The sequence below is a fragment of the Lepus europaeus genome, chromosome 8 (assembly GCF_033115175.1).
Source record: "Lepus europaeus isolate LE1 chromosome 8, mLepTim1.pri, whole genome shotgun sequence".
Lineage (NCBI taxonomy): Eukaryota > Metazoa > Chordata > Mammalia > Lagomorpha > Leporidae > Lepus > Lepus europaeus.
Genome location: NC_084834.1, coordinates 50081927 through 50101523, shown reverse-complemented (window position 1 = coordinate 50101523; position 19597 = coordinate 50081927). Strand labels below are relative to the sequence as shown.

Below are 19597 nucleotides of genomic sequence, written 5' to 3'. Positions count from 1 at the left end.
CTCCTCAGATTTGTGAGTTCTCTAATTTTCTTCATGTTCAAAAATTTTTATGGTAATCAGTTTCCTATAGAGCTTTACTTACCATAATTTAATAGTTTTGTTAAGATTATTTATTTATTTGGAAGGCAGAATGACAGAGAAAAAGATCTTCCATCCACTGTTTCACTCCCAAATGACCACCACAGCTGAAGCCAGGCTTGACCTCCACCTGGGTCTCCCATACTGGTGGCAAGAACTCAAGTACTTGAGTATCATCCACTGCTTTCCCAGGTATATTAGCAGGGAGCTGGAACAAGAGTGGAAAGCCAGAACTCAAACCACCAGTCTGATAAGAGATGCAGGTGTCTCAAACAGTAGCTTAACCTATTGTGCTACAATGCCAACCCATTATTTTAATAATTTTCTAATACTCTATTATTTATTTCTCCAGAAGCCTAAACCCAGAGTAGAGCTTTGAGGTGAGACAGAAAGCTTGATTCCAAATGTTCAGTGTCCTTGGACAATTTTTAAACTTTTTTAAGTTTCACTTTGTACATGTTTAAAATGAGTATTATAGGAAAACCTACATCATAAATATAGTATAAGATTATATGAAATATATACAAATCCTTTACTGGTACCTGATTCATGGTAAATGCTGAGTGGTAGCTCTTAGAATTATGTTAAATACCATTGTTAAAATTGAGAAAACTATCAGCACTGAGATTATTGTTCACTATTGCATATGCTTCTTTAGTTGTCTTTGTGAAATCACTTTATAATTAATCTTTGATTCACCAAGATTCTATATTTTTCTCAAAGGTGTAATTATTTAACAAATAACATTTTTCCCTCTATTGGTATACAATCCAGATTTGCCAGTTTCTGAATGCTAACCCAGCAAGCAAAAGATTATTTTAGGCCTGTAGAGACTTCCTTGAATTAAAATGGATTCCTTTTCTGGCTATATTCCAGCCCCATTCAGAGAACACAAAGCTGAAGACACTCTTATGGCTTTCTCATTCCTATAAGTATATGTACAAACCAGTAAGTGAATATATTTGCTCTTTCCAGCATGCTCACTTCTAACAAAAATAGGCATTAGACCTCAAGGTTTGAAAATGAGGCAAAGGGATAATTGACCTCTGACAAATACTCATGAGCTCTGGTTTTTCATTAGGAAAGACCCCTATTTTCAACTAATGTTTCCCCTAGGTTTTATCTGTTTAAGATATTTTAAATTGAAATTTGAGTGGAGGACATTGAGTTAACACTGCCTCCTGTCTTCATGGACACACAAATTTTAGAAAACTTTTTTTTTGTTTTCATGAGAAAGGGTATGCTTTAGATAGTTAAAGACCTAAAGTTGTTGTAACTGAGAATTCTCTAGTAATAATGTGATATAAATTTATACATTTATATGTTTTCTTTTACAGGTTTCTTTAGTTATTGGCGAGGCAATTTGGCAAATGTTATCCGGTACTTTCCAACACAAGCTCTAAATTTTGCTTTTAAAGACAAATACAAACAACTCTTCATGTCTGGAGTTAATAAAGAAAAACAGGTAATTATATTTCAATACTTAAAATTTTTTAAATGGTTAGATTTGTCTTGCTTATGATGTTTTATACTTGGAGAGGGAGAAAAAAAATCAGAACATATTGTTAACATAGGATGTATTAAGTTATAGAGATTATATTTGAAAAACAGAATTATGTTAAATTTCATAAAGTTCATATAAACTTCTTATAGCTTCATCAGTTAAGGGATCTTTATCTGAAGGCAATATTTTTCTGAATAAATATGAAATTTAATAGAGTTTATATCATACAATCACTGTTTCTGTGCACTGGGGAAATTCAGCATTATCAGTTTTTCTTGAGCACAAAAGTAGACAGCATTATATTATATTTCCTACCACTGAGGTAATTTATTGCCCAAAGAAGTAATTTTTTTCATCATTACTAATGATCTGTTTGCCTGAGATTAAAGTCTGTATGACAATCAAGTCAAACAAAACAGGAAAATAACAAACTTAGGTTAGAGAATCCTCATTTTTGTTACCAAGATGCTTTTTTATTTGTTTTTAAAGATAATTACCTTGGTTACAAAATCTCAATTTCAAAATTGCTTGCTGGTGTGAGCTACATTGCCTTTTTTTAAAAAGATTTATTTATTTATTTGAAAGCAGAGTTACACAGAGAGAGAGGGAGAGAGAGTCTTCTATCTGCTGGTTCAATGCCCAACTGGCCACAATGGCTGGAGCCGTGCTGATATGAAGCCAAGAGTCAGAGGCTTTTTTCAGGTCTCTCATGTGAGTGCAGGAGCCCAAGGGCTTGGGCCATCTTCTGCTTTCCCAGGCCATAGCAGAGAGATGGATCGGAAGTAGAGCAGCGAGGACTTAACTGGCGCTCACATAGGATGCCAGCACTGCAGGTGGCGACCATACCCCGCCACACTACAGTGCCAGCCCCCCTACATTGTCATTTGTCTCCACTTCATTTTGGATTTTGAATTTCCAGATTAGAGATATTCAACAGTAAGGTTTATGGGAATATCGCAAATTCAAAAAAAAATCTAAAACTTGAACACTTACACTTCCAAGTATTTTAGATGAAAAGTATTCAACCTGCACTGATATAATATAGACTAAGAGACTGTAAAAAAAAAAAAAAATAAAAAAAAAAGTCATTATATAATGATAAAGAGTCAGTTCATCACAAGGATATAACATTGTAACTATCCAAGCAGTCTTCAAAAAAGTTCATAGAAGATGCACATGGGCCAGCACCACGGCTCACTAGGCTAATCCTAATCCTCTGCCTGCGGCACCGGCACCCCGGGTTCTAGTCCCGGTCGGGGTGCCGGATTCTGTCCCGGTTGCTCCTCTTCCAGTCCAGCTCTCTGCTGTGGCCCAGGAGTGCAGTGGAGGATGGCCCAAGTGCTTGGGCCCTGCACCCACATGGGAGACCAGGAGGAAGCACCTGGCTCCTGGCTTCGGATCAGCGCAGGGTGCTGGCCGCAGCGGCCATTGGAGGGTGAACCAACAGAAAAAAAGAAGACCTTTCTCTCTGTCTCTCTCTCACTGTCCACTCTGCCTGTCAAAAAAAAAAAAAAAGTATTAGACACACATGACTTCTGCTAAAATTAAGAAAAGAATAAATGTAAATTTTGTAGTAAAATTGGATGGAATTATAGTGAAATCACTGATACTTTAAAAAAATTAGAAGGACAATACCCTAAAGAAGTCAGCAGTTCAAAAAATGGATAACTTGTTTTAAGAAGAGATGAGATGGGACTGGCACTGTGATATAGTGGGTAAAGCCACCACCTACAGCCCTGGCATCCCATATGGGCATCAGTTCAAGTCCCAGCTGCTCCACTTCCAATCCAGCTCCCTGGTAAGGCACCTGGGAAAGCAGTGGAAGATGGCCCAAGTCTTTGGGTCCCTATACCAATGTGGGAGACCTGAAAAAAGCTCCTGGCTCTTGGCTCCAGATCAGCCTAGCTCTGGCTTTTGCAACCATTTGGGGAATAAACCAGTGGATAGAAGTTCGCTCTCTCTCGCCCCTCCCCCTCCCCCCTCCCCCTCCCCCCCCTCTCTCCCTGTCTCCCCTGCTCCCTCTTCAACTCTGACTTTCAAATAAATAAATAAATCTTAAAAAAAAAAAGATGAGACAGTGATGAAGATGAAGCTTAAAGTGGCAGATCATACATATCCATGTACAAGGGAAAAATTAATCTTGTTCATGCACTAATTAAAGAGGACTGACAATTAAACAGCCAGTGCCATAGACATTTCAACTGGTTCAGTTTACACAATTAAAAAGGAACCCTTGTATACTGTTGTTGGGATATAAATTAGTACAGTCATTTTAGTAAACACTATAGAGTTTCCTCAAAAAAAATGTAAAAATAAGGACCATTTTTGTGGCACAATGGGGCAATTGACACCTGTGACGCCAGCATCCCATGTGAGTGCTGTTTTGAGTCCTGGCTACTCCACTTCCAATCCAGCTCCCTGCTAATGTGCCTAGGAAAGCAGCAGAAGATGACCCAAGTGCCTGGGCCCCTGCCACCCACCTTGGAGAACCATATAGAGTTCCTAGCTCATTGCTTCTGCATGGCCCAATCCTGGCTGCTATGGCCATTTGGGGAATAATCCAATGGATGGAAGATCAATCTCTCTCTCTCTCTCTCTCTCTCTCTCTCTCTCTCTCTCTCTCTTCCAAATAATAAATCTCAAAAAAAATTAAAAATAGAACTGTAACAGGGTGCTTGAACAGAAATATGGGACACTGAGGCTTCAATGGGAAAAAACAGTCTATTATGCTGGCATAAGGCTCAGTTGAATTCACTTCCAAAAGGACTGAGCCCCGAACAAAGAAAGGCATTTCCTTATATATGTTTTAGCTTCTTTGTCTCCCTTATATGGCTACATACATATATTTGGCTATTCTAATGCTACATGGAGGCTATAGATAAAAGATTGCACCTAAAGATAAAAGTTGCTGATAATGTTTAACTAGTTTCCCTTAATACACATAATATGTCTTCCCCACACATACTGAGCTGTACGCTGTCTGGTACTGGTTAGCATAATCACTCTGTGCTGTCAGGCAGATATTGGAGCAGTTACAAGCAGGTACATGGGGTTGCATTCCATCCCAGGGTAGACCTGTTCTGCTATTTCAGAAAGGCTCCTGTCACAGAACTAGTGTATGATCCAGCGGTCCCACTACTGGGTATATCCAAAGAAACCAAAATCATTATGTTGAAGAGGTATCTAGACTGCCATTTTCATTGCAGCACTGCTTGTGTATATGTGTATATTTATGATTGCATTAAATTTGAGAGGAGTTAGCGTTAAGACAAGATTTCATGAAAGGTGATAGAACTTCAACTAGAAATCATCAAGGAAAGACATTCCAAGCCAAGAAAAAATTTGGAGAGTTCCTAAGCTATTGAAGACTTAAAACTTGGGGCCAGAATTGTGACGTAGTAGATGAAGCTGCTGGCAACAACACAGACATCAAATATGGGTGCTGCTCCCCTTCCAATCCAGCTCCCTGCTAATAGCCTGGGAAGGCAGTGGAAGATGACCCAAATACTTGGGCTCCTGCCACCCATGCAGGAGACCTGAATGAAGCTCCTGGCATCAGCCTGGCTCAGTCCGAGCTGTTGTAGTCATCTGGGAAGTGAACCAACAGATGTAAGGCACGTGCTCCCCACCTCCTTCCTCACCCCTCCCCCTGCCACATAACTTTCAAATAAAGAAAGAAAAGATTAAAGCTTATTAGAAATAAGAGCCAGGGCCGGTGCCGCGGCTCACTAGGCTAATCCTCCGCCTTGCGGCGCCGGCACACTGGGTTCTAGTCCCGGTCGGGGCACCGATCCTGTCCCAGTTGCCCCTCTTCCAGGCCAGCTCTCTGCTGTGGCCAGGGAGTGCAGTGGAGGATGGCCCAAGTCCTTGGGCCCTGCACCCCATGGGAGACCAGGAGAAGCACCTGGCTCCTGCCATCGGAACAGCGCGGTGCGCCGGCTGCAGCGTGCTACCGCGGCGGCCATTGGAGGGTGAACCAACGGCAAAAGGAAGACCTTTCTCTCTGTCTCTCTCTCACTGTCCACTCTGCCTGTCAAAAAAAAAAAAAAAAAAAAAGAAAGAAAAAAAAAAGAAATAAGAGCCAGAGAATAAAGCTTGACTAGAATATTATTCACTTTATTTAATGATTACAGAGGACTTATTACCTGGATTTTCCTTAACAGCTCAAATTCAGAATTTCTTTTCTTTTTCCATATTCCCCAGATGTTGAAGAGCAGCTTGCTGGGCCTGGAAAGGCCACATCTTTAATGTTTATCAAAAAGAATTATACTTCCTCAACAACACATGTGAGCTGGTAGACCAAAAAGGCCTAACCTACATGCCACTCAACTACATTGTAACTGATGTCTTCCAATTTTGATGTCATTTGAATATAAGTATATATTTTTGAACTGTTAAAATTTAATTCAAATATAATTACAAAGCGAAACTAGGGCATTATGAAGTACTACTGTTCCCCTCCCAAGAATAGGGCACAACTGAAGGTTCCATATATGCCCGACATTTAAAAATGATGGATGTAGCTAACATTAAGGTCAGAAGGAATGATTATCTAATATGGCCTCTCTTGGTAACTTGGGCCCCTTTTGCTGGTGAATGTTAAAATATTGTCAAGTTTCTGAAGGTCACATCTAAACTATCTCTCTCAGACTGCATAGTGATACACAAAGGCTACGTGGGTATGAAGAGAAATATTTTGGATAATATGGTATATGTTATTTATAGATATTTATATAAACAGCTTGTGAATCTGACCTTTTTTCTTATCCTTTTTTTCTTTCATTTCTCTTTTTTTCATTTTCTATTTAAAGAATCTGATCTTTTAATGTTTATTTTAAAAAGAATTTACCAGCTGCTTTAAAGAGAGTCTTTAGTGTAATAACTACTTTTTTTGTTTCAGTTCTGGAGGTGGTTTTTGGCAAACCTGGCTTCTGGTGGAGCTGCCGGAGCAACATCTTTGTGTGTGGTTTATCCTCTAGATTTTGCCCGAACTCGGTTAGGTGTTGACATTGGAAAAAGTATGTATGTTTAGAAATACTACTTCTTTCTTATTTTTGCTGGGAACTATCTGTTACTAGATACAGTATACAGATTTTACTCTCAACCAAACAATGGAGCCTAATTAGACTTTTTTCTTTTTCCTTAAAAGAGGCAGAGGGGATGCCAGTTGTAACAAAAGCAAACCCGAAGTCTACTTATAGCTTACTTCCATTTTCTTCCTAGAGAGCCCCTTCTATGGCTCCTGTCTAGATGAGATGCACAACTCAACCTGCAGATTCCTTTAGCCTCTATCCTTACTTAAATATCACATCTTCCTATTTTGTTGTTACAGCCTTGTTTTGGGAGACTGTATTCTTTGGTAGCTTTCTGAGAAGCAGAAATAGGAGGTAAATTGAAATCTTTAATGTCTAAAAATACTTGTTTTACCTTTATTTTTCAATATATATAAAATTCTAGATTTAAAATTATTTTCCTTCAAAAATTTGAAAGCATTACCCTAGCTTCTGGTTTCTAATGTTGCTGTTAGGAAATTACACTGGCATCCCATATGGGCGCTGGTTCAAGACCCGGCAGTCCTTTCTGTCTTGGAAAACTGTGAATTTCATTTCTCTGTCATGAACTCTTCTTTACCTATGTGACTGTAAAACTTTTATTACTCTATTACTCTTTTAACAGGGTTTCTTCAGGGAGCATAGGTTCATTTAACAAATCTTTATTGAGTGCTTGCTAAAAACCAGGTCCTCTCTCAGACACAGGGTGTGTGTTTGATTGTTTATATGTGTATACACATTGCAGATATAAGACATGGAGCTCATGCTTAATATACCTTATAGTTTAATGTTGACACAAGTAATAAAAAAAGGAATGAATGACTAAAACAATGTCACTTAATGATAAATGCTAGGAAAAAAAATTAAGAGAATGACACCAATTATAGGTAAGTGATCAGAGAAAATGTCTCAAAAGGGATAGCAGTTTGAACAAGGGTAAAAGTATGAATTCCAGCTGTTACAACTGAAAGTCAAAATTTTTATTGCTTAAAAATAAAAACAACTTAGTGTATCTTGCTTTAAGTTCTGTAGTTTTTCAAAATTATGAGAATTTAGTTTATTTTAGAAGATTATAATTAAGATATTATCAAGGAGTTCTAAGTCAAAGGAAAATACAAAACCAGCAAAACTGAGAAGATATGACACATCATATTAAGTATTTGTCCTAAACTAGTTTTAAGCTTTGTCTTTTTTTCAACAGTCCTAGAATGTTTTTTATTCCTAAGTATTTTCTAGTAAATCTGGGTAAGTCTAATGAAATATTTTAAGTCAGATTGTTTGAATTAGATTGATTTTTGTTAATATTTGCAGTTTATTTATTGATTAATTTATTTTTTAAGATTTTATTTATTTCAGAAATAAAGTGAGAGGGAGAGACGGAGAGAAAGGTCTTCCGTCTACTAGTTCACTCCCCAAATGGCTGCAAAGGCCGGAGCTGCACCGATCTGAAGCCAGGAACCAGGAGCCAGGAGCTTTCTTTGAGTCTCCCACATGGGTGCAGGGGTCCAAACATCTGGGCCATCTTCCACTGCTTTCCTAGGCCACAGCAGAGAGCTGGATTGGAAGAGAAGCAGCCAGAACTAGAACTGTTTTCCATTTGGAATGCTGGCACTGCAGGCGGATTAACCTACTGAGGCCACAGCGCCATTCCCTTTTATTTATTTATTTGTTTGTTTTTGATTATTTTATTTATTTATTTGAGCGATAGAGTTACTGACTGAGAGAAGGAGAGACAGAAAGGTCTTCAGTTAATTTATTTTAAAATACTGCTTGAAATCTTTTTTATTTTCAAATGAATGAAAGGATTTAGATTTGTGCCTTCTTCATTAAAATTCCAATTTGAATTCCAGATCATTAAAATCTATAAGATGTTTAATTTACTTTGACTAAAGTATTTATTTGTTATGTAATATTGCTAATATATTTTAAATGGTTTTATTTTAGGTCCTGAAGAGCGACAATTCAAGGGTCTAGGTGACTGCATTATGAAAATAGCAAAATCAGATGGCATAGTTGGTTTATACCAAGGGTTTGGTGTTTCAGTTCAGGGAATCATTGTGTACCGAGCCTCTTACTTTGGAGCTTATGACACAGTTAAGGTAAATTTTGGAGCTTTAACTTAGATAGACTACATAAATGGTGCATTTCTTTTTATTCTACTTAGTAACATATTCAGTGGATATTGCTTTTGATTATAAGAATCAAATGATAAGAGATGAAATTCTGTTAAATCATGACTTTAGCATACTAAATATGTATTATGGTTCTGACTATATATAAAATGTGTATCAAAAGCATACTTTTGTCATGGTGTGTGCATTATATTTTGTGTTGCAAATGGAAAATTATATTTAATTATATCACAAACTTTTGGCATATAGAAAGGTATCTAACAGTTTTTCTGATTTCACATTAACTTTTATTGTTTATTTCAAAGGCTGGGTACAGAGAGGGAGAGGGAGGGGCGGGGGAAAGAGAGAGACATTGTCCATCCAGTGGTTCAAATGGTTGCAATGGCTGGAGCTGGGCCAGTCCAAAGCCAGGAGCTTCCTCCAGGTCTCCCACATAGATTCAGGGTCCCAAGGACTTGGGCCATCTTCCACTGCTTTCCCAAGTGCATTAGCAAAGAGCTGGATTGGAAGTGGAACAGCTGTGACTTGAACTGGTGCCCATATGTGATGCTGGTACTGGAGGTGGCGGCTTTATCTGCTATGCCACAACACTGGCTCCACACATTAACTTTATTAGTACTTTTTACATACAAATAATTAACTTCATGTTATCATGTTGGGAAATAGGCAAGGCATAATTAATTAAATAAATGTTATTATCATTTAATTATGTATTAGATTCTGTTAAATGCTTTGCTTTATTCTCCAAGTACTTCTGCAATTATTTGAGTAGCTAACACTTCCATAATGTAGGAGAAAGGAAGATTCTAATGATGGTTACCATTTTTTTGAGCTATTACTTAGTTCTAGGGACTTTGTTAAGTACTTTATGCCTTCATAGTGTCCTGAGATAGTTTTAAAGTCATTTTGAGGGACCAGCACTGTAGCACCTTTGCCTGTAGCACCAGCATCCCATGTGGGTGCCAGTTTGTATTTCAGCTGCTCCTCTTCTGATCCAGCTCTCTGCTATGGCCCAAGTCCTTAGGCCCCTGCATCCAGGTGGGAGACCCGGAAGAAGCTCCTGGCTCCTGGCTTCAGATACGCGCAGTTCCAGCCATTGCAGCCATTTGGGGAATGAACCAGCAGATGAAAGACCTGTCTGTCTCCTTCTCTCTCTCTCTCTCTCTCTCTCTCTCTCTAATTGTACCTCTCAAATAAATAAATCTTTTTGAAAAAATTATTTTTCACATAAATAAGTTAGGAATGATTATGTAATAAACGTGTTAAATTTCAAACAACAGGTCTATGCTTTTAATCACAATAGCAATAGAATTAATATCAGTGTTATTTATTAAATAAGATGAAAACTAGAGGGAAATTTTGTAATAGATTTATATATCATTTCTGCCCTCCTTCGTTAGCATAAATGTAATTAAATTTTATTGTGGTCTAGATAACATATTTTTTTAACAGATATGTTAATAGAAATTACAAATCTCAGGTACGTTTACTTAATCACAGAGAAATTTATGCTCGCCCTCTTCTTTTCTCTGTTATCAGCTACATTGGTTGTAAAATTTAAAGACATTACTTAGAACTTTAAAGCTGCTCATTAAATATCATCTGTTGATAATAGCAGGTATTCTTTCATTTTTTTTTTAACTCCACAAAGAGCCAGGGGAAAACTTATTTGGTCCCTGGCTGCTCTCTCCTTGGTTTTGTGTGCCATTAGTAAATCCGTTGTTTTTCTAAATGTGCTTTTTTCTCCCCATATTCTTTTTAAAGTAATTTTCTTTTATTTAGCTCATTTTAAAGGCAGAGAGAGTGAAACAAAACTCTCCCATTTTCTTGTTCACTCCCCAAATATGTACAACAGCCAGGGTTGGGCTAGGCTGAGGCAGGATCCTGGAACTTTGGGTGACAAGAACCCAAGTACTTGAACCTGCTGCCTTCCAGTGTGCATTAACAGGAAGCTGGAATGTAGGGTGGAGCCAGTCCTCAAATGTAGGTACCCCTACAGGTGATGTGGGCATCCCAAGCTGCAGCTTAACCTCTGCACCAAATGCCTGCCATCTCCTCCCACCCTGTGTGTTCCTTTGAAGGATAGCTGCATGTTGGCTGGCATCCCTGTTTCTTCCTGATCTGCTGTTATAAAATCCAACTGTTTTTATTGTGTTTCAGGTATAATTGAGAGCTCTTTTATGTATTTTTAAAAATTTATTTATGTATTTAAAAGTCAACATTACACAGAGAGAGGAAGAGACAGAGAATCTTCTATCCACTGGTCCACTCCCCAAATGGCCACATTGGCTGGGGTTGGGCCAGACCGAAGCCAAGAGCCAGGAGTTTCTTCTGGGTCTCCCTTGTGAGTGCAGGGGCCCAAGCACTCAGACCATCTTCTGCTGCTTTCCCAAGCCATTAACAAGGAGCTGGATTGGAAGTGGAGCCAGTACTTGAACTGGCACCTATATGGAATTGTAACATTACAGGTGGTGGCTTAACCCATTACACTACAATGCTGGATGTTGTGTATTTTATGTATTTATATGTATTTTATGTATTTATAAGAATTATCCTTTTGGGGCCGACACTGTGGTGCAGTGGGTTAACACCCTGGCCTGAGCGCCTGCATCTCATATGGGTGTTGGTTCAAGTTCCAGCTGCTCCACTTCCTATATAGCTCTCTGCTGTGGCCTGGGAAAGCAGTAGAAGATGACCCAGGTCCTTGAGTCCCTGCACCCACATGGGAGACCTGGAAGAAGCTCCTGGCTTCGGATCAGTGCAGCTCCAGCCATTGTAGCCAATTGGGGACTGAACCATTGGATGGAAGACCTCTCTCTCTCCCTCCCTCTCCCTCTCTCTCTCTCTCCCTCTCTTCCTCTCCCTGTCTTCCTCTCTCTCCCCCCCCCTCCCCCTCCCTCCCTTCCTCCCTCTCTCCCTCTCCTCCCACTATGTAACTCTTACTTTCAAATAAATAATAAATCCATCTTTAAAAAAAAAAGAATTATCCTTTCGAGGCCAGTGCAATGGCTCAGCAGGTTAAAGCTCTCTGCTAATGGCCTGGGAAATCAGCAGAAGATTGCCTTAGTGCTTGGGTCCTTCTACCCACATGGGGAGACATAAAGAAGATCCTATCTCCTGGCTTTGGCCTGGCCCAGTCCCAGCTGATGTGACCACTTCGGAAATGAACCAGTGGATGGAATATCTCTTTCTCTTTCTCTCCTGCTGTCTCTGTGTAACTTTGCCTTTCAAATAAATAAATAAACCTTTAAAAAATTAGAAAAAAAGAATTATTCTTTGACTTCAGTACTTAAGGTATTTGGGGAAGTGTAAATGTTTACTTGATATATTTTTTCATTTTTAGGGCTTATTACCAAAACCAAAGGAAACTCCATTTCTTATCTCCTTTTTCATTGCTCAAGTTGTGACTACATGCTCTGGAATACTCTCTTATCCCTTTGATACAGTGAGAAGACGTATGATGATGCAGGTATTTAAATTATTTATAAGGTTGAAAAAATTTTAATTAAAAACATTTTGATACACATAAACTTGTACATATTTATTGGTGCCATTTGATATTTCAGTATATGTATACATCATGAAATGTCCAATCAGGGTAAATATCTGTCTCTTCAAACATAACTTTTCTTTATTGTGAAAGCATTCAAAATCTTCTAGGTTTTTTAAAATAGAGAAATACACAGTGCTTTAACATTATCTATAGTCACCACGTGTTGGAATGGGAAGCTATAACTTCTTACCCCTAAGTATAAATTAGTATCTATTAGTCAACCTTTTGCCATCCTCTCTTCTTCCCTCCCTAGCCTCTGGCAACCTCAGTTGTACTTTCGACTTCTATGAGCTCACCTTTTTTAGACTACACATATGAGTGAGATCATGCTGTACTTGTCTTTCCATGCTTGGCTTACTTCAGTTAATGTATTGACCTGCAGGTCCATCTGTGCTGCCTGTTTATGATCTTAATTGAGTTTTCCCACATCTCTGATATACAGGTATAATTCAGTTACAGAAACATTTTGGCCGAAAGGCATAGCTCATTTTTTTCCTTAACTAAAACAAATACATGATGTGTTCTGTTTTATATTCTTTCCTATCCTAAAATAACTGTCAGCCAGCAGTGCTTCTTCCTCATCCTTCATGAGAACAGAAGTGCTGCCTCCTTCTGTAACACAAATTCATTGGAGAGTGGAGGATAATGGAAGAGCTGGGATGAGTGTGTCTGTCTTCAGTGAAACGTTAGATTAAGCAGAAAGTGCAATCACAAGCCATTGACATGTCATGATTGGTTGTAGTGTTGTTTTTTTAAAGATTTATTTATGTATCTATTTGAAAGGCAGAGTTATACAGAGGCAGAGAGAGAGAGAGAGAGAGAGAGAGAGAGAGAGAGGTGTCTTCCATCCCCAATTGGCCACAACGGCCAGAGCTGCACCTATCTGGAGCCAGGAGCCAGGAGCTTCCTCTGGGTCTCCTACGCGGGTGCAGGGGCCCAAGGACTTGGGCCATCTTCTACCGCTTTCTCAGCCATAGCAGAAAGCTGAATCAAAAGTGGAGCAGCTGGGACTCGATCTGACGCCCATATGGGATGCTGGCACTGCAGGCAGTGACTTTACCCACTATGCCACAGTGCTGGCCCCCATAGTGTGTTCTGATAAAAGTAGATCATTTTGAGCTCCAAGGATGAAAACTTGTTTATAATAATGGTCTATGCTCTAAATATAAATCTGTAAACCAAAATTTTTTATATTTAATCTTCATGGCTGTTAACTTGTATTCATTCTTTCAACAAATATTTGAGCGCTTAATCTATGTTAAACTTAAGTGGCACAAATCAGACAGAATCTGCACCTAAACTCATAATTTGGTACTAAAGACAATATAGTTTAATGGTTTAAACAGAAATATGCATAGGTTCCAGGAATGCCTAGAGAGATGCCCAGATGCTTAGAGTGATCAGATGTGACCTCTCGGATAACTGCATCTTAGGGAATAGGCTTTCTGCAGACAGGGAATATTCTAAACATAGGGAAAAATACTATACAGAGAAGTGTGGTTTGGAAATTAGTTCACATTATAGCATTATGGCAAGTGAAAACATTAGTACTAGTAGTTTATTTAAGAAGCAGAGCGATAAACAGACCTTCCATCAGCTGGTTTGCTCTGTAAATGCCTGCAATGGCTGGGGGTGGGCCATAGAGTTAAAACCAAAAGCCATGATCACGATCCAGGTCTCCCATGTGGATAGCAGGAACCCAGCTATTAAGCCATCACCACTGACTGCCTCCCAATTTCTGCATTGACAGGAAGCTGGATTCAGGAGCCACAGCTAGGAATTAAACCTGGGCATGTGGAAGGAAGATGGGCATCTTAACTGCTAAGCTAAATGTCCATTCCTAGCAAATGAAAATAATGAAGTATGAAAGCTAGAATAGTAATATCCTGCTTATTTTGTGCCATATATTGTCCTAAGAATTTTATACTTTAATTCATTAAATTCTTGGGCTGGTGCTGTGGAGTAGCAGGTTAAGCTATTGCCTACAACTCTGCATCCCATATGGGTACTGGTTTGAGTCCCAGCTGCTCCGTTTCCTATCCAGCTTCCTGCTAATGTTTTAGCCTGGGAAAGCAGTGGAAGATGGCCCAAGTGCTTGGGCCCTTGCCATGCATGTAGAAGACCAGGAAGGAGCTCCTTGCTCCTCTCTCTCTCTCTCTCTCTCTCTCTCTCTCTCTCTCTCTCTCTCTCTCTCTCCCCCTTTCCCCCTCTCCCTCCCTCCCTCCCCCTCTCCCTCTCTCCCTCCCCCTCTCCCTCTCTCCCTCTCTCCCCCTCTCCCCCTCCTTCTCCCTCTCCCTCTCTCTCTCTCTCCCCCTCTCCCTCTCCCTCTCTTTCCCCCTCTCCCTGTCTTTCCCTCTCTCCCTCCCTCTCCCTCTCTCCATCTCTGTCTGCCTTTCAAATAAAATAATCTTTTTTAAAAATTCATTAAAATTTCAAGATGGGGTGATGTTGTGGTATGGCACATGGAGCTACTGTCTGTGATGCTGACTTCCAATATGGGTGCTGGTTTGTGTCTTGGCTGCCCCACTTCTGATTCAGCTCCCTGCTGATGGCCTGGGAAAGGCAGCAGAGAATGACCCAAGTGTTAGGGTTCCTGCCAGCCATGAAGGAGACCTGAATGAAGCTCCCTACTTCAGCCTGGTCCAGCCATGGCCATTGCAGTCATCTGGAGAGTGAGTCAGTGGATGAAGATCTCCCCCCAACAACTATGACTTTCTAAATGGATAAATAAATCTTAAAAAAAAAAATTCTCAAGACTATGCTATGAGATGCAATGGTCATTATTATTATTACTTTTATTGTTTACAAAATGAACCTGGAAGAATCTAGTAGGCCATCTGGAAGAGTAAAGCTAACTTATTACTTCATTCATGAACTGTCCTTAGAGTTATCTTTTTTACATCTGTGTTTCTTCTTCCTATAGCTGCCTCTAGTTTAGAACACTGAGAAATTTTAAAAAGTGGAAAATTAATTTGCATGTAGACCATAAATTAGGTAAATGGTGTTGTATCAATGTTAAATTTCCTGAACTTGATAACTGGGTATGTCAGAAAAATATATACACTGAAGTGTTTAAGGATAATGTAGCACAGTATCTACAGTTTACTCTTAAAATGCCACAGAAAATAATTGTGGCTATTTGAGTTTTTATATCTATACGTGCATACATTAGTTTGCTAGGGCTACTATAACAAATGCCACAGAGTGAGTGGCTTAAATAATAGACATTTATTTTCTCACAGTTCTGAATGCTAGCAATCATAGATCGAGATGTGATCAGGGTTTTTTCTGGAGGCCTCTCTCCTTGGCTTGTAGGTGGCCACCTTCTTCCTGTATATTCAAATAGTCCTCTTGTTCTTCCTATAAGAACAGTCACATTGGATTAGAATCCTGTCTTGTGATCTCATTTAACTATAATTTCTTTAAAGATCCTATTTCCTTTTTTTAAAAAAAGATTTTATTTTACTTATTTGAGAGGTAGAATTACAGACGGTGAGAGAGAGAGACAGAGAGAAAGATCTTCCTTCCGTTGGTTCACTCCCCAGATGTCTGCAATGGCCAGAGCTGCACTGATCTGAAGCCAGGAGCCAGGTGCATCTTCCTGGTCTCCCATGCCGGTGCAGGGGCCCAAGCACTTGGACCATCCTCCACTGCTTTCCCAGGCCATGGCAGAGAGCTGGATTGGAAGAGGGGCAGCCGGGACTAGAACCAGTGCCCATATGGGATGCTGGCACCACAAGTGAAGGATTAACCTGCTGTGCCATGGCGCTGGCCCCATAAAGATCCTGTTTCCAAATACAGTCATATTCTGAGATATGGAAGGTAAGGACTTCAGCGTACGATTTTGAGAGATGCAAGTCAGCCTATTTGATGTTTGTGTTTTCATTTTATATTCACAATTTTATTAACCCTGTTACAAATATTACTCTATATGTACATGCTTTGAGGGTTTTAATTTACTTAGATGGCTATACAATCTGAAGATAATATCGTTTTTTTTTTTCTTATCTGTTCTTATACTTTTTGTTTTCTTTTACACTTGCTGAGACCTCTGATTCTCTGTTATATTTAAAAAGTAGTAATTGGCCGGCGCTGTGGCTCAACAGGCTAATCCTCCGCCTTGCGGTGCCAGCACACCGGGTTCTAGTCCTGGTCGGGGCACCAGATTCTGTCCTGGTTACCCCTCTTCCAGGCCAGCTCTCTGCTATGGCCCGGGAGTGCAGTGGAGGATGGCCCAAGTGCTTGGGCCCTGCACCCCATGGGAGACCAGGAGAAGCACCTGGCTCCTGCCTTCGGATCAGCGCAGTGCACCGGCCACTGCGGCGGCCATTGGAGGGTGAACCAATGGCAAAGGAAGACCTTTCTCTCTGTCTCTCTCTCTCACTGTCCACTCTGCCTGTTAAAAAAAAAAAAAAAAACAACTATATAAAAAAAGTAGTAATTGGGACTGGTGCTGTGGCTAAGTGGGTTGAGCCACTGCCTGCAGCACCAACATCCCATATGAGCACCAGTTCGAGACCCAGCTGCTATGCTTCTGATCCAGCTTCCTGGTGGTGCACCTGGGAAATCAGTGGAAGATGGCTCAAGTCCTTAGGCCCCTGTACCCACTTGGGAGACTTGAAGGAGCTCTTACTCAGCTCCTGCCTTCAGACTGGCCCAGCTCCAGCCATTGCGGCCATTTGGGGAGTGAACTGGTGGATGGAAGACCTTTCTCTCTCTACCTCTCCCTCTCTAACTCTGCCTTTCAAGTAAATAAATAAATCTTTCAAACAAAAACAAATACATGATGCATGTCAGGAAGTGATAAATAGTAAGAAGAAAAAAATAGATTAAGAGGATAGAGAGTAGCTGGAATATTAAAATAAATAAATAAAAAGTAGTAATTAATAGTCTTGTTCTTTATCTTACAAGGAAAACCTTCAGTATATTAGCTGTAGGATTTTCTGTAGTTATCCCTTGTCATGTTATGGAGGTTCCTTTCTATTCCTGGGTTACAAAAATTTTTAATCATGAATGTTGGTCATGTTTTTTCCATATCTGTTGAGATGATAATATTTTTTTCTTGTAGTGTGTAACATTCTGTGCTACATTAATCTGTTTTCTACAATTAAACCTACCTCGTGTACCTGGGATAAACCCAGGTTCGTAATGGTATTTTGTGTTTTGTGTCCCTTGCTGGACCCGATTTACTGGGTTTTGCTTAGTATTTTAAATGCACGTTTTAACGACATTGGTGTCTGTTTCTCCTTCTGTTGACTTTGGTAGCAAGGCTGTGCAACCCGCGTAAAGTATGTGGGAGAAGTGTTCCCACTTTCTTCTCTAGAATAATTTCTGTAAGATTGGAATTAAATTTTCAGTGAATGCTTCATAATCACATATAAAGTCATCCAGACATATGTTTTTCTATGAGATTTTCAACCACTGATTGATTGATCTAACACTTATATTAATATTCAAATTTTTAAAGATTTTGTAGGTACATTTTACTTTTCTGGTAATTTATCTGTTTCATCGGAGTTTTAAAATTAGTTTTCAGGAATGATCATCTTGCTCTTTCTGTAGCCCCTGCATCTCTTCCTTTATGGTAGCTTTGCCACATCTAATAGTTTTGAGGCTGTTACTCTTTTTTCCTCAGTGTTTCCAGGAAATTTTCAGAGAGCTCCCATCCCCTAGTAGCTCAAACCCCAAGCGCCCACAGTGGCCTGGGACTGGGCCAGGCTGAAGCTGGGAGCTGGGAACTCAATCCTGATGGCCTACACAGGTATTAGGAACTCAACTACTTGAACCATCACAGTTACTTCCCAGGGCCTGCATTAGCAGGAACGGGGAATCAGGATATGGGGGCTCGGTATCACACCCAGGCACTCTGATATGGAATATGGAGGTCCCAACTGGCAGCTTAACCACTAAGCTGAATGCCAACTCCCTTGGACTTTTTTGTTCTCTGTTGTGTGTTTTTTCTGTTATCTTTTGACTTTTGGGGCACTCGTTTGTGTTTGATTTCTATTTGCTTTATTTCTGCTGATTATCTTCTTATTTTTGCTTTTCTTAGGTTTATACTTTTTCTGAAAATGTTTAGGCTGTTAATTTTCAGCCTTTCTTTTTAGTATTTCAAGATCACTAATTTTCTTACAAATTGTCACTCAAACTGCTTCTTACAAATTCGGTTAAGAAGTTGTGTGGTTGTCATCTGGCTTTCAGTATTTTGTAAGAAGTGTTTTTCTATCTAAACATAATGATATTTTTAGTTACCCTTTCTACCATTGATTGCCCATATGATTTCAAGGTAATGAGAGGATAAACCATGTCCCATGTGATGCCATCCTTTGATATTTGTTAAGCCTAGTATATGGTCAGTTTTCAAGTGTGCTGAAACAGTTTCTCCAGCCACGAGGACTCATATTATGCTCATTAACACTGCACAGTCTTAGTGAACACAGTGTGAATCTTATCTATCTGCAGTAATGACAAAAAACTTAAGATCAATGATATTAAGATAATGGAAAATTATTTGTCTGTCTTCATATAGAGTGGTGAAGCTGAACGGCAGTATAAAGGAACCTTAGACTGCTTTGTGAAGATATACCAACATGAGGGAATCAATGCATTTTTTCGTGGTGCCTTCTCCAATATCCTTCGTGGTACAGGGGGTGCTTTGGTGTTGGTGTTATATGATAAAATTAAAGATTTCCTTAAAATTGATATTGGAGGTGGTTCATCAGGAGAGTAAATTGAGAAATATGTGTACTTAATTGTTAAACATACAAATTACATACCTGCCATGTATATGTATACATTTGGATAGTATTAATATCATTATTTTCTTAAAGTGCTATTTCCACAATAAAGCCTAAGCATTTTTCAAAGATTTAAATACTAAAAATCAGACAAATGTGGATTTCCCTCCCACTTAGACCCAAACTCATTTTAATGAGACACTTATGTAAGTATTGTATGTTATTTGTATTAGTTTAAAATTCTTTCTTACTTTTATGATGAAAAATTAAAATGTGTAATGCTGAAGCCTAAGAAATAAAACTATCTTCTTTTAAATTACTATTCATTTAATAATCCTATTTTCAAATCTTTTATAATCATATATGACAAATATTTCTTAAAAGCTTATCAAGAGGTGTCAATTATATATATATAGGAATAAATGTTTTTTTCTACAATATCTCTAATACAGTTCAGTTATTACTGTATATGATATTACAGTATCATACAGCTTTTGATAAGCACAGATTAGATTTAGTCATTAAAAATTTGATAATGACAC

The 19597-nt window shown here is 39.1% G+C and overlaps 1 protein-coding gene across 1 annotated transcript in view; it reads left to right on the top strand.

Moving 5' to 3' along the window:
- SLC25A31 (solute carrier family 25 member 31) overlaps positions 1–19228 on the top strand; it is a 40974-nt gene extending 21746 nt beyond the window's left edge. The window contains exons 2-6 of the mRNA XM_062199658.1: positions 1416–1543; positions 6483–6600; positions 8578–8732; positions 12109–12234; positions 18848–19228. Coding sequence (XP_062055642.1) covers positions 1416–1543; positions 6483–6600; positions 8578–8732; positions 12109–12234; positions 18848–19048 — 728 coding nt within the window. The 3' untranslated portion in view covers positions 19049–19228. The remainder of the gene's footprint in view (positions 1–1415; positions 1544–6482; positions 6601–8577; positions 8733–12108; positions 12235–18847) is intronic.
- The last annotated feature ends 369 nt before the right edge of the window (positions 19229–19597 follow it).